The sequence below is a fragment of the Rattus norvegicus genome, chromosome 11 (assembly GCF_021556685.1).
Source record: "Rattus norvegicus strain SHRSP/BbbUtx chromosome 11, alternate assembly SHRSP_T2T, whole genome shotgun sequence".
NCBI lineage: Eukaryota > Metazoa > Chordata > Mammalia > Rodentia > Muridae > Rattus > Rattus norvegicus.
Genome location: NC_141544.1, coordinates 397,265 through 413,177, shown reverse-complemented (window position 1 = coordinate 413,177; position 15,913 = coordinate 397,265). Strand labels below are relative to the sequence as shown.

At 38.3% G+C, this 15,913-nt stretch overlaps 1 protein-coding gene across 5 annotated transcripts in view; it reads left to right on the top strand.

Annotated features, from left to right (window-relative positions):
• Positions 1–15,913, top strand: part of LOC148002394 (uncharacterized) — a 99,929-nt gene that overhangs the window by 69,583 nt on the left and 14,433 nt on the right. For 2 of the 5 annotated variants that reach the window (XM_087577189.1, XM_087577188.1), the window contains one exon: positions 13,186–13,245. The exons of the other annotated variants lie outside the window; for them this stretch is intronic. In XM_087577189.1, coding sequence (XP_087433315.1) covers positions 13,186–13,211 — 26 coding nt within the window. In that variant the 3' untranslated portion in view covers positions 13,212–13,245. Of the gene's footprint in view, positions 1–13,185; positions 13,246–15,913 lie in introns of those variants that run through there. 5 annotated transcript variants of the gene reach the window in all.

The following is a 15,913-nucleotide window of genomic DNA, read 5'->3' as shown; positions in this document are numbered from 1 at the left end:
TATCTCCACCATGTGCGGAATAGTATTCAAATATGTGAACTCATAAGGGCATTCAATTATAAACTACTACAAATGCAAAAACACTACCACTTAGGTCAAGATTTGTAACACATAAAAAATAAATTCATCTAGTGTAAAAAAGGCAATAATTTTATATGCCAAGGAAAATTTAATTGGTGAAGAATATCTATCATAATTCATTAACTTTCTGGATTTGCTATATATGAGATACTTTGAATTGATAAACATTTCACAAATTTCAGGATTTTCTTCATTGTCAGGATAGTATCATTCATATATACGTTTAAAATTGGTTTGTACAAAGAAACTCAACTCAAACGTAGAAAGTATAATAATCATAGTAAACATCAGAACATATATAAATTAAAAAAATCATCACCCTAAGGTATAATTGCATGATAATTTTATGCCAAAGAATTCAATATTTGAATGGCTAATCATATGAATATTTTTATTTTCTCCCAATCATCACATACTTACCAACATGTCACATATAATTTAAGTTTCATTTATAATTTTTTAGGTTACATGAAGAACAAGACACTATTCACCCATATTTCCTTTATGTAATAAAAATCATAGACATAAATTTAAACAATATATATCTTCAAAATTGAATGTTCTTTTCTAGGAAAGTCATGATGTTTCCCTTAGGTGATCACTTCCATTATCTCCTCATGAAATGTTTAGCGATACTGGTTTCTGTTTGATTAATAATTTTTATATAATTGCAAATGTCTTGTAAATAAAAGTAATATATATTACATATACATATATATATTACATATACATATATGTCACATATACATGTTATATATATGTATATATCTATTACACTGAGTGATATCAGGGATATTTCTGATAATTTTTTCAACCCCTAACACTATGCAGTTGTATTTTTTTCACTGCATTGTATGTCCCAGAAAACACGTTTATTAATGGATAAATACAGTACAAACATCAGGAAATGTAAACGCAGCAAATTCTTAGATATTACCATATATCATACTGGACATGTATTTTTACATTTTCATTATAATTAAAGAATGTAAGACACCAGATCAACAAGTATTATTAGTGATAAGAATATTGAAGGAGGATGAAATAGTCTAAAGTCATGTAGAGGACATCACTTGATATTCTTATACCAAATAATTAGTTTGAAAATACACATTCAGCTAGCATTATACAGACTGAGCAGGTTATATTTAGGAATGCACATCAAACATGCACTCGTAAGCAAACACACACACACACACACACACACACACACACCATGCCCCCCCTACACAGAGAGAGAGAGAGAGAGAGAGAGAGAGGAAAGAGAAAGTCAGAAAGACAGAGACAGACACAACAGTGAATTCCCATTTTCTAGGTTTTGTGAAGGTGAGCATAAAGGATGCTTTTAATAAATATGATGGAGAATGCAATTTTGAAACTGTCATTGTGTTGCTTGATGATAGACATGTTCAGGTTACAAAATGTGAAAGTGTTTAAATGAATTAAGCTAAATGGAGCTCCTGTCTGTAGACATACAAAGTTGTACATTGTCAATAAGAATTATTTCCTCAATGCTAGTGTGTATGTGTGTGTGTGTATGTATGTATGTATGTATGTATGTATGTATGTATATATATGTATGAATGTATGTATGTATGTATGCATGTATGTATGCATGCTTTTAAGTGTTCGTATGTGTGTGCTTTTTTTATGTATCAGTCAAATTACCTCAAAAATTCTCCTAAATGTAATGGCAAAAGTGACAGGATATTTGAAAATCAATTCCATTTATTTATTTATTTTTTTAAAGTTAGTGAAATGGAATCAAAATAATTATTTTAGATCCATAACAGGTTGAGTAATGAAGATTAGACTCCTGACTTTCTATATATAAAAAAGTTTTAACTTTTATTAAATACCAGAAATATTTATCTATTTAAATTTAATAGGACAAATCTACAGGAATCATAAGAAAGAAAATGGCAACTGTCACAACTATACCAATTCCTTTTAAATGCAATTATTTTGCTCTAACCAAAGTTAATATGTTAATGATATTTGATTACCAATTAAAAACAAACAAAAAAATTCAAAAGTACTAATGGAAGCACAACAGGTCAAAATGCCACAGCCATTTTGAGTCACATGTGAGAATTGTGTTTTTGTTAAGAATACCAAAGTAAGGAGAAGATGAAAACAACGTTTTTGTGTTAAGTAAATAAATGGAATATAATGTAAGTTTATTTATTCAAAATTAATGTTGTTTACAAGAATAGCACATTTATTATTGACTTAAATTTATTTCTATAAATATATTTATTTATTCACTTTATATGATGATCAGTGCCTTTGCTTAGCCAAGCCAATCGCTAACACAGACACTCCCACATCCTTTCTTCCTGTTCCATTTTAGAGAATAGAATCTGCCTGGTACATCAAGTCTTTACAGGGCAAGTCTCTTCCTCTCGTGCTTAGGCTAGACAGGGCAATCCATATAGGGGATCAGGATCCACACTCAAGCAACAGCTTTTGGGACAGCCCAAGTTCCAATATTGTGGGTCCTATAGGAAGACTCTTCTGGGTATAGTTATAGGTATACAGGGCTTTGGGGGTAACAGTTTAGCTCTCTGGAGGCATTTTGCTTGATGGTTCATTCTCTGAGAGATGCCAAGGGTCTAAGTTAGTTGCTTCTTTTGGTCTTCCTAGGAAGTACCTATATTCTGGGACCCTCAATCTTTCCTTGAAGTGTTTCTTAAGACGCTCTGAGATCTATCTAAAGTTTTTGATATAGATCTCTCTGTTCAGTCAGCTGCTGGGTGGAGCCTCTCAGAGATGAGTTATACTAGGTGCCTGTTTGCAAGCATAGCAGAGAATCTTTAATAGGGTCAGAGAATTTGTCCATGGAATTTGTCCCGAGTTTGACTGCCTATTGGTTGGCCATTTTCTTAGACTCAGCTCGATCTTTGTCTATGCATTTCTCTTGGACAGAAGAAAGGTTGGATCAAAAGTTTTCTGGGTGGCTTTGTGTCCTTATCACTCCCCAGTGGTTTCTCCCTGGTTACAGAAGACGGCCTCTTCAGGTTCCATATTCCTATGGATAGGAATCTCAATTAAGCTTAACCATATTGATTCTGAGGAGTCTCCCACATGCCAAGTCTCTGGCACAGCCTAGAGATGACAACTCCCCTCCGACAATTAGATTTCCATTCATCATCCTCTCATTCTGGCTTTTTCTGTCCTATCTCTCCTGACACCTGATACTGAACTTTCTTTTTCTTCAAAGTATGGAAGGTATTGAAATCTAATGTTCAGTGATTCAAATATCATTTTGCAGAAATTGTCATGGTGACTCTACTGCTGGGAGCTTCCATGCAAGAAACTCAGAGGAGCAACATAACAAATTGTTGGACCACCACCAATGGTTCATATGGCTTCACAATATAACAAAGGATAATACTCTATCATTTCATTTTCCTTAATTCATATTAATCATGATTGAGAAAAGTAGAAAAAATTAATTGTTGGTTTCATGAGTTCAAGGAACAGGGATTATTTATTCCATTATACTAAGATTTCAAACCTGGGACAAATGGTCCAGGAGCCTACTTAATGAATGAAAACAGACATCTCCATCATTCTTTATGAAATACCTCAGTCCTAACTTTCACAAGGCTTTGCTGGCTAATATACCCTGCCCCTCCTAATTTCTCCAACTAGGGGTCTGTGCTGCCCTGCCTCCACAGGCACTTCTCTATATAGTCCAAAGAGTGTGTTACTCAGCCCTATTTATTCTCTATTTGGTCTCCTGGCTGTTGCACCTGGTTCAGCTTCCTCCCCATTCGTGGACACTCTCCCTTTCTCCACATGCCCAGACTGATGATCATATCCACTTTAAACTCTACCAGATGACCCTACATCTGGATATGCTCTCTCACATATATTCAGTGCACTTTCTTCTTCAATAAAAATAGTAGCATTCATGTCCCTTCCTCTTTTTCCTCCATTTATCAAGTAAAATGTCAAAACATGGTTACATATTAAATAATACAACAGTCGCAAACAGTCGCAATTTTCAGAGTAAACCCTAATAATATTCCAGCCAACTGTGACAAAACTCAGAAAGCTGAGTGGGAATGTTGTGTTTTAAGCTAGACTGTGGTAAATAGTGAAAAGTCATCCCAAAACAATGGAATGACATGGTAGAGAAGGTGGCTCAGTAGGTTAGAATTTGTTCCTGTTTCATAATTGCAGCTCACAACAATCTATACCACCAGTGCAAGAAGTAAATCCGTGTTTTAGTCTCTAGTTTTTGACCTTGGGAATTTCATGCAAAGGTGCAGATACAGATGCTGGCAAATATCACAAACAAATATAATAATCTTTTAAAAATATTTAAAACAGGCAGCAGCTCTCTGCTCCCAGACCCCGTGGGAAATAGACCACACTGCCTGGTCAGGTGGGCACTATTGAGGCTGCAGAGCAGAAGAGACCACCAACACTGCCCACCCCTGCCCACATCCCTGGCCCAAGAGGAAACTGTATAAGGCCTCTGGGCTCCCGTGGGGGAGGGCCCAGGAGCGGCAGGACCCCTGCCTGAGACAACGCCAGAACCTGAAGGAAACAGACCGGATAAACAGTTCTCTGCACCCAAATCCCGTGGGAGGGAGAGCTAAACCTTCAGAGAGGCAGACAAGCCTGGAAAACCAGAAGAGACTGCTCTCTGCACATACATCTCGAATGCCAGAGGAAAACACCGGGGGCCATCTGGAGCCCTGGTGCACTGAGGCTCCCGGAGGGGGAGGCGCATATCTTCCTGGTTGCTGCTGCTGCAGAGAGCCCGTGGGCAGCACCCCACGAGCGAACTTGAGCCTCAGGACCACAGGTAAGACCAACTTTTCTGCTGCAAGAAAGCGGCCTGGTGAACTCAAGACACAGGCCCACAGGAACAGCTGAAGACTTGTAGAGAGGAAAAACTACACACCCGAAAGCAGAACACTCTGTCCCCATAACTGACTGAAAGAGAGGAAAACAGGTCTACAGCAGTCCTGACACACAGGCTTATAGGACAGACTAGCCACTGTCAGAAATAGCAGAACAAAGTAACACTAGAGATAATCTGATGGCGAGAGGCAAGCGCAGGAACCCAAGCAACAGAAACCAAGAGTACATGGCATCATCGGAGCCCAATTCTCCCACCAAAACAAACATGGAATATCCAAACACACCAGAAAAGCAAGATCTAGTTTCAAAATCATATTTGATCATGATGCTGAAGGACTTCAAGAAAGACATGAAGAACTCCCTTAGGGAAACACAGGAAAATATTAATAAACAAGTAGAAGCCAACAGAGAGGAATCGCAAAAATCCCTGAAAGAATCGCAAAAATCCCTGAAAGAATTCCAGGAAAACACAATCAAACAGTTGAAGGAATTAAAAATGAAAATAGAAGCAATCAAGAAAGAACACATGGAAACAACCCTGGATATATAAAACCAAAAGAAGAGACAAGGAACTGTAGATACAAGCTTCACCAACAGAATACAAGAGATGGAAGAGAGAATCTCAGGAGCAGAAGATTCCATAGAAATCATTGACTCAACTGTCAAAGATAATGTAAAGAGGAAAAAGGTACTGGTCCAAAACATACAGGAAATCCAGGACTCAGAGAAGATCAAACCTAAGGATAATAGGTATAGAAGAGAGTGAAGATTCCCAGCTCAAAGGACCAGTAAATATCTTCAACAAAATCATAGAAGAAAACTTCCCTAACCTAAAAAAAGAGATACCCATAGGCATACAAGAGGCCTACAGAACTCCAAATAGATTGGACCAGAAAAGAAACACCTCCCGTCACATAATAGTCAAAACACCAAACGCACAAAATAAAGAAAGAATATTAAAAGCAGTAAGGGAAAAAGGTCAAGTAATATATAAAGGCAGACCTATCAGAATCACACCAGAATTTTCGCCAGAAGCTATGAAGGCCAGAAGATCCTGAACAGATGTCATACAGACCCTAAGAGAACACAAATGCCAGCCCAGGTTACTGTATCCTGCAAAACTCTCAATTAACATAGATGGAGAAACCAAGATATTCCATGACAAAACCAAATTTACACAATATCTTTCTACAAATCCAGCACTACAAAGGATAATAAATGGTAAAGCCCAACATAAGGAGGCAAGCTATACCCTAGAAGAAGCAAGAAACTAATCGTCTTGGCAACAAAACAAAGAGAATGAAAGCACACAAACATAACCTCACATCCAAATATGAATATAACGAGAAGCAATAATCACTATTCCTTAATATCTCTCAACATCAATGGCCTCAACTCCCCAATAAAAAGAAATAGATTAACAAACTGGATACGCAACGAGGACCCTGCATTCTGCTGCCTACAGTAAACACACCTCAGAGACAAAGACAGACACTACCTCAGAGTGAAAGGCTGGAAAACAACTTTCCAAGCAAATGGTCAGAAGAAGCAAGCTGGAGTAGCCATTCTAATATCAAATAAAATCAAATTTTGACTAAAAGTCATCAAAAAAGATAAGGAAGGAGACTTCATATTCATCAAAGGAAAAATCCACCAAGATGAACTCTCAATCCTAAATATCTATGCCCCAAATACAAGGGCACCTACATATGTAAAAGAAACCTTACTAAAGCTCAAAACACACATCGCACCTCACACAATAATAGTGGGAGATTTCAACACCCCACTCTCATCAATGCACAGATCATGGAAACAGAAATTAAACAGTGATGTCGACAGAGTAAGAGAAGTCATGAGCCAAATGGACTTAACGGATATTTATAGAACATTCTATCCTAAAGCAAAAGGATATACCTTCTTCTCAGCTCCTCATGGTACTTTCTCCAAAATTGACCACATAATTGGTCAAAAAACGGGCCTCAACAGGTACAGAAAGATAGAAATAATGGCATGCGTGCTATCGGACCACCACAGCCTAAAACTGGTCTTGAATAACAATAAGGGAAGAATGCCCACATATACGTGGAAATTGAACAATGCTCTAGTCAATGATAACCTGGTCAAGGAAGAAATAAAGAAAGAAATTAAAAACTTTTTAGAATTTAATGAAAATGAAGGTACAACATACCCAAACTTATGGGACACAATGAATGCTATGCTAAGAGGAAAACACATAGCGCTGAGTGCCTGCAGAAAGAAACAGGAAAGAACATATGTCAGCAGCTTGACAGCACACCTAAAAGCTCTAGAACAAAAAGAAGCAAATACACCCAGGAGGAGTAGAAGGCAGGAAATAATCAAACTCAGAGCTGAAATCAACCAAGTAGAAAAAAAAAGGACCATAGAAAGAATCAACAGAACCAAAAGTTGGTTCTTTGAGAAAATCAACAAGATAGATAAACCCTTAGCCAGACTAACGAGAGGACACAGAGAGTGCGTCCAAATTAACAAAATCAGAAATGAAAAGGGAGACATAACTACAGATTCAGAGGAAATTCAAAAAATCATCAGATCTTACTATAAAAACCTATATTCAACAAAACTTGAAAATCTTCAGGAAATGGACAATTTCCTAGACAGATACCAGGTATCGAAGTTAAATCAGGAACAGATAAACCAGTTAAACAACCCCATAACTCCTAAGGAAATAGAAGCAGTCATTAAAGGTCTCCCAACCAAAAAGAGCCCAGGTCCAGACGGGTTTAGTGCAGAATTCTATCAAACCTTCATAGAAGACCTCATACCAATATTAACCAAACTATTCCACAAAATTGAAACAGATGGATCACTACCGAATACCTTCTACGAAGCCACAATTACTCTTATACCTAAACCACACAAAGACACAACAAAGAAAGAGAACTTCAGACCAATTTCCCTTATGAATATCGACGCAAAAATACTCAATAAAATTCTGGCAAACCGAATTCAAGAGCACATCAAAACAATCATCCACCATGATCAAGTAGGCTTCATCCCAGGCATGCAGGGATGGTTTAATATACGGAAAACCATCAACGTGATCCATTATATAAACAAACTGAAAGAACAGAACCACATGATCATTTCATTAGATGCTGAGAAAGCATTTGACAAAATTCAACACCCCTTCATGATAAAAGTTCTGGAAAGAATAGGAATTCAAGGCCCGTTCCTAAAGATAGTAAAAAGCCATATACAGCAAACCAGTTGCTAACATTAAACTAAATGGAGAGAAACTTGAAGCAATCCCACTAAAATCGGGGACTAGACAAGGCTGCCCACTCTCTCCCTACTTATTCAATATAGTTCTTGAAGTTCTAGCCAGAGCAATCAGACAACAAAAGGAGATCAAGGAGATACAGATTGGAAAAGAAGAGGTCAAAATATCACTATTTGCAGATGATTTGATAGTATATTTAAGTGATCCCAAAAGTTCCACCAGAGAACTACTAAAGCTGATAAACAACTTCAGCAAAGTGGCTGGGTATAAAATTAACTCAAATAAATCAGTTGCCTTCCTCTACACAAAAGAGAAACAAGCCGAGAAAGAAATTAGGGAAACGACACCTTTCATAATAGACCCAAATAATATGAAGTACCTCGGTGTGACTTTAAACAAGCAAGTAAAATATCTGTACAATAAGAACTTCAAGACACTGAGGAAAGAAATTGAAGAAGACCTCAGAAGATGGAAAGATCTCCCATGCTCATGGATTGGCAGGATTAATATAGTAAAAATGGCCATTTTACCAAAAGCAATCTACAGATTCAATGCAATCCCCATCAAAATACCAATCCAATTCTTCAAAGAGTTAGACAGAACAATTTGCAAATTCATCTGAAATAACAAAAAACACAGGATAGCTAAAGCTATCCTCAACAATAAAAGGACTTCAGGGGGACTCACTATCCCTGAACTCAAGCAGTATTACAGAGCAATAGTGATAAAAACTGCATGGTATTGGTACAGAGACAGACAGATAGACCAATGGAACAGAATTGAAGACCCAGAAATGAACCCACACACCTATGGTCACTTGATTTTTGACAAAGGAGCCAAAACCATCCAATGGAAAACAGATAGCATTTTCAGCAATGGTGCTGGTTCAACTGGAGGGCAACATGTAGAAGAATGCAGATCGATCCATGCCTATCACCCTGTACAAAGCTTAAGTCCAAGTGGATCAAGGACCTCCACATCAAACCAGACACACTCAAACTAATAGAAGAAAAACTAGGGAAGCATCTGGAACACATGGGCACTGGAAAAAATTTCCTGAACAAAACACCAATGGCTTATGCTCTAAGATCAAGAATCGACAAATGGGATCTCATAAAACTGCAAAGCTTCTGTAAGGCAAAGGACACTGTGGTTAGGACAAAACGGCAACCAACAGATTGGGAAAAGATCTTTACCAATCCTACAACAGATAGAGGGCTTATATCCAAAATATACAAAGAACTCAAGAAGTTAGACCGCAGGGAAACAAATAACCCTATTAAAAAATGGGGTTCAGAGCTAAACAAAGAATTCACAGCTGAGGAATGCCGAATGGCCGAGAAACACCTAAAGAAATGTTCAACATCTTTAGTCATAAGGGAAATGCAAATCAAAACAACCCTGAGATTTCACCTCACACCAGTGAGAATGGCTAAGATCAAAAACTCAGGTGACAGCAAATGCTGGCGAGGATGTGGAGAAAGAGGAACACTCCTCCATTGTTGGTGGGATTGCAGACTAGTAAAACCATTCTGGAAATCAGTCTGGAGGTTCCTCAGAAAATTGGACATTGAACTGCCTGAGGTTCCAGCTATACCTCTCTTGGGCATATACCCAAAAGATGCCTCAACATATAAAAGAGACACGTGCTCCACTATGTTCATCGCAGCCTTATTTATAATAGCCAGAAAATGGAAAGAACCCAGATGCCCTTCAACAGAGGAATGGATACAGAAAATGTGGTACATCTACACAATGGAATATTACTCAGCTATCAAAAACAACGAGTTTATGAAATTCGTAGGCAAATGGTTGGAACTGGAAAATATCATCCTTAGTGAGCTAACCCAATCACAGAAAGACATACATGGTATGCACTCATTGATAAGTGGCTATTAGCCCAAATGCTTGAATTACCCTAGATCCCTAGAACAAACGAAACTCAAGACAGATGATCAAAATGTGAATGCTTCACTCCTTCTTTAAATGAGGAAAAAGAATACCCTTGGCAGGGAAGGGAGAGGCAAAGATTAAAACAGAGACTGAAGGAACACCCATTCAGAGCCTGCCCCACATGTGGCCCATACATATAGAGCCACCCAATTAGACAAGATGGATGAAGCTAAGAAGTGCAGACCGACAGGAGCCGGATGTAGATCGCTCCTGAGAGACACAGCCAGAATACAGCAAATATAGAGGCGAATGCCAGCAGCAAACCACTGAACTGAGAATAGGTCCCCTATTGAAGGAATCAGAGAAAGAACTGGAAGAGCTTGAAGGTGCTCGAGACCCCAAAAGTACAACAATGCCAAGCAACCAGAGCTTCCAGGGACTAAGCCACTACCTAAAGACTATACATGGACTGACCCTGGACTCTGACCCCATAGGTAGCAATGAATATCCTAGTAAGAGCACCAGTGGAAGGGGAAGCCCTGGGTCCTGCTAAGACTGAACCCCCAGTGAACTAGTCTATGGGGGGAGGGTGGCAATGGGGGGAGGGTTGGGAGGGGAACACCCATAAGGAAGGGGAGGGGGGAGGGGGATGTTTGCCCGGAAACCAGGAAAGGGAATAACACTCGAAATGTATATAAGAAATACTCAAGTTAATAAAAAAAAAAAACCATTCTGGAAATCAGTCTGGAGGTTCCTCAGAAAATTGGACATTGAACTGCCTGAGGTTCCAGCTATACCTCTCTTGGGCATATACCCAAAAGATGCCTCAACATATAAAAGAGACACGTGCTCCACTATGTTCATCGCAGCCTTATTTATAATAGCCAGAAGCTGGAAAGAACCCAGATGCCCTTCAACTGAGGAATGGATACAGAAAATGTGGTACATCTACACAATGGAATCTTACTCAGCTATCAAAAACAACGAGTTTATGAAATTCGTAGGCAAATGGTTGGAACTGGAAAATATCATCTGGAGTGAGCTAACCCAATCACAGAAAGACATACATGGTATGCACTCATTGATAAGTGGCTATTAGCCCAAATGCTTGAATTACCCTAGATCCCTAGAACAAACGAAACTCAAGACGGATGATCAAAATGTGAATGCTTCACTCCTTCTTTAAATGAGGAAAAAGAATACCCTTGGCAGGGAAGGGAGAGGCAAAGATTAAAACAGAGACTGAAGGAACACCCATTCAGAGCCTGCCCCACATGTGGCCCATACATATAGAGCCACCCAATTAGACAAGATGGATGAAGCAAAGAAGTGCAGACCGACAGGAGCCGGATGTAGATCGCTCCTGAGAGACACAGCCAGAATACAGCAAATACAGAGGCGAATGCCAGCAGCAAACCACTGAACTGAGAATAGGTCCCCTATTGAAGGAATCAGAGAAAGAACTGGAAGAGCTTGAAGGGGCTCGAGACCCCAAAAGTACAACAATGCCAAGCAACCAGTGCTTCCAGGGACTAAGCCACTACCTAAAGACTATACATGGACTGACCCTGGACTCTGACCCCATAGGTAGCAATGAATATCCTAGTACGAGCACCAGTGGAAGGGGAAGCCCTGTGTCCTGCTAAGACTGAACCCCCAGTGAACTAGTCTATGGGGGGAGGGTGGCAATGGGGGGAGGGTTGGGAGGGGAACACCCATAAGGAAGGGGAGGGGGGAGGGGGATGTTTGCCCGGAAACCAGGAAAGGGAATAACACTCGAAATGTATATAAGAAATACTCAAGTTAATAAAAAAAAATATTTAAAACAACAATGAAATCAACAAAATAACAACAATGAAAGAACAAAACAAAACACAAATCCCCATTTCTCCACTCAGAGATCAAATATCAGAAAAACAAAAACATAAATGTGAATTACCATATAAGAAAAACATTTTTCATAAAGATTGACTTGCAACCAGTTAAGTTTTCCAGGGGTTTGTCTGCCAGTCAACGGAAGTTATATATAAGTGTGACAAAGTAGCAGTTAATTATATTTAGATTATATTTACAGATCTGATTAAATATAGTTAAACATAAATTTTTGGAGAGTACAGTTGTTTTCATCAGAATTGTAAACATGAGCCCAGCATCAATACTAAAGTAAAAATTAGTAGATATTATTTTAAGTTCTTTTAGGTCAAAAACATTATCAATAGTGTGTTGTCCAAGGCTATAAATGGACTCACACAATTTGAAGTGTTAAAACTATTTAAATTCTGTTTTGGAGAGATAGGTTAGTGGGTAGGAGTATGGGGTTATTCATGCAGATATCAAAAATTCTATATTTAGCATAAACATAGTGACTGAAAACCTTGTGTAACCCAAATTCTATGGGACCCAATAGATATGCACACACTACATATACATGTATTCAGGTAAAAGTTAATACATGTAGAAGAATAGTGTTAAACTATTTCATGGAGTCTCACAAAGAATTTCTAATATAAGACTATATTTAAAGGTTATGAGAACCATTTTGAGACAAGATGTAATTCAAAACAAGACTCATTTATTTAAAGGAACCGCAGCATTATACATTGTTATTCAGTCTCCATACCTTCTTAAAAGTTTGTTTCCTAAGTCTAATGTATCCTAATACCATGTTTATCAAACTGTAGAAAACTTGTTTGTTCATGATATATACTCATCACATTTGCCTTGTTTTACCCCTGTACTCATGATATATGTTATCCTTTTGCATTATGTAATAGTGTCTTCCCAGATACCTTTATGACTCCCATTCCACATAAGATATTCTTCCACTTAGGAGCTTTATGAACAACTTTTAACCCTGAGTGCCCCCACACATCTTTCCAGGTAGTATTAATCAGTTATACGAATTGCTGTTTTCTATCAGTCTTAACTCTTCCCCATATGAGAAACCTTAAAAGTAAATAAGGGGCTTCTCTCTTAAACCTTGAATGAGGGTCGATTTGGCCATTTCCTGGTACATTTCTAAATAGACCTTGCATTAATCAGACTGCTATAAAATCTTTCTCCTTCAGGTCTACCAGAGACTATGTTCCGATGAGTCATCCTTAAAAGTAAATCAAACAACAAAGAAGGTGATAAAACATTATGTCAATAGAACCTATAATAGAATGTACTTAAGCAAATTTTATCTGATATTGACCAAAAATTGTATAGGGAACTTAAAAGGATTTACAAGCCATATGTATGTATATATGCAGTGATGATTATCATTTACTTGTATAACCTTAATCAGTAAAATTCTATCTTTTCAGAAACAGCTAAATATCTAGATATACAAAAGTATTGCAATGTGACAGAGGAGCATTTATGTTCTATTATGTCATTGTTATGATTAATTTTATTCTGAAGGAGACAGTGCAGCCAGTTGCCAAAGAATGATGTGCTTTGCAGATTTATACTTAAGATGATAACTCACACTAAGTACAACAACGTAATTTTAACACCTAAAATATATAAATAACAAAAAGCAAGTGGTGTTTGTACACTGCTTGTCCTATCACATCATCACAAATAAGATCTGGAATTTTGTACCTAGATTCTCATTTTTATGTATATGTCTGTGAGAGTGTATACTCCTTTGTGGTACCAGAAATGATGGACTATGCTCTGGAGCCAGGATTTACTGATGGCTAATATCAGAAAGTATATAATCAGGACTACAGATCATAGAATAGTCCAGAAACAAAGAAAGGCAGAAATGTCCATTCCAGTACTAGTGTGCTCATGGATAGCAACTTACTGATAGAAGTCATTCTCCTTGAGTGTCTTGAGATTTTCTGAGGCTTCAAGGTTGTCGTTTTATAATCTCCAAGCCAAATATAACTTACTTATGATGCATTTTCTGCTTCCCATATAAAAGGATTTATGCTACAATAGGCCATGGCTCAAGGAATGTCTTACTACCTGAACACAGACTTGAAAACTCCTGTGAATTCAGGCTGTGTGCTTGATTACTTCAATGCAGGAAATCCCATATTCTGGATTCTATGTACTGAAAAATTATTATAAAAATGAAACTTGTTATCCTGATTAAAGATTAGCAAAATCTCTGCCCTGGATGCATGAGCTCACTCAGAAGGCCTGGCAGCCAAGCCTATCCTACTGAGTTCTCAGGAGCCTGTGCTACAGGTCATGGCCCAACAAAAACTGGGGTTTCACTTCTCTGCTTCTCATCAATAGGGTATATAGTTTCTATGTAAGCGTCACTGCAGGATCAGATATTGCACATAATTATGGATGTGTGCCAAAGTAGGACAGTTATGTAAACTGCCCAAAAGTTCATAAAGTATATCCAAGGGGATAAAAAATGCCAAGAACGGTGCCATTTAAGTTTAAGGTGGGCTTCCTAGACCTCACCACTGGCAGTACCTTGAAAAGTGAAACAGAGAGATACACAGACAAAAATATGGGAGCCCAGGCTTCCAGAGTCTGAAGGGACATATAAATATGAAAATGTTCATGCAAAAACACAGGGGAAAGAAAAAAGAGTAAAAGGCAGAAATAGAGAAATGGAGAGTCATGTATGAGGAGAGAAAGAACAAAATAGGATGCAGAAGAAATTAATTGAGCAATGTTGACTTAGAGTATAAGGAACACAGACAAGTATGACCCACGGCCTCTCAGTCAAGCATTTAGGTGGGAAAGGTGTATACCAAGCCTCATGAGCTGCTACCAAGATAATCTACGACTTGATTGCCTGCCAGGGAAGTACAAATACCCATCACAAACTCAAAACAGTTACAATCTTACAAAGTCAACACCTCTTGAGACCCCCCTTTTTTAATGTAATGAGCAATTCTGCTTTATCTTTTTTAAAATTGGATATTCCTTTATTTAAATTTCAAATGGTATTCCTTTTCATGATTTCTTGTCCATAAGACCCCTATCTCCTCACCCTCCTCTTCTTCATTAAGGGTGTTACCCTTCTCATCCATCCCCCTTACTGTTCCCACCCTGACATTCCCTGGCACTGGACCTCCAACCTTGGCAGGACAAATAGCTTCTCCTTCCATTGGTCCCCAACAAGGCTGTCCTCTGCTACATATGCAGTTGGAGCCATGGGTCAGTCCATGTATAGTCTTAGGGTAGGTATTTAGTCCCTGGGAGCCCTGGCTGGTTGGCATTTTTGTTCTTATGGGGTTACAGCCTCTTCAGCTCTTTCAATCCTTTCTCTAATTTCTCCAATGGGGACCCTGCTTTCAGTTCCATACTTTGCCCCTATCATTCCCCTCTGTATTTGACATGCTCTAGTTGTGTCTACATCCGGTTCCTCTCAGCATACACTTCTTATCTTCATCAATCTTACCAAGTTTTGTGGCTGTATATATATGGGCCACATGTGGGGAAGGCTGATTGGTCATTCCTACAGTCTCTGCTCCAATTCTTGCCTCCATATCCCCTCCTAAGAATAGTCTTGTTCCCCACTTTAAGAAGGAGTGAAGCATCTGCACTTTGGTCATCATTCTTCTGCAGTCTCATGTAGTCTGTGGATTGTATCTTGTGTATTCAGAGCTTTTGAGCTAATATTCACTTGTCAATGAGTGCATACCAAGTGTGTTTTTCTGTGATTCAGTAACCTCACTCAAGATGATATTTTTTAGTTCATTCCATTTGCTTATGAATTTCATGAAGTCGTTTTTGATAGCTGAGTAGTATTCCATTGTGTAGATATACCACATTTTTTGAATCCATGCCTCTGTTGCAGCACATCTGGGTTCTTTCCAGCTTCTGGCTCTATAA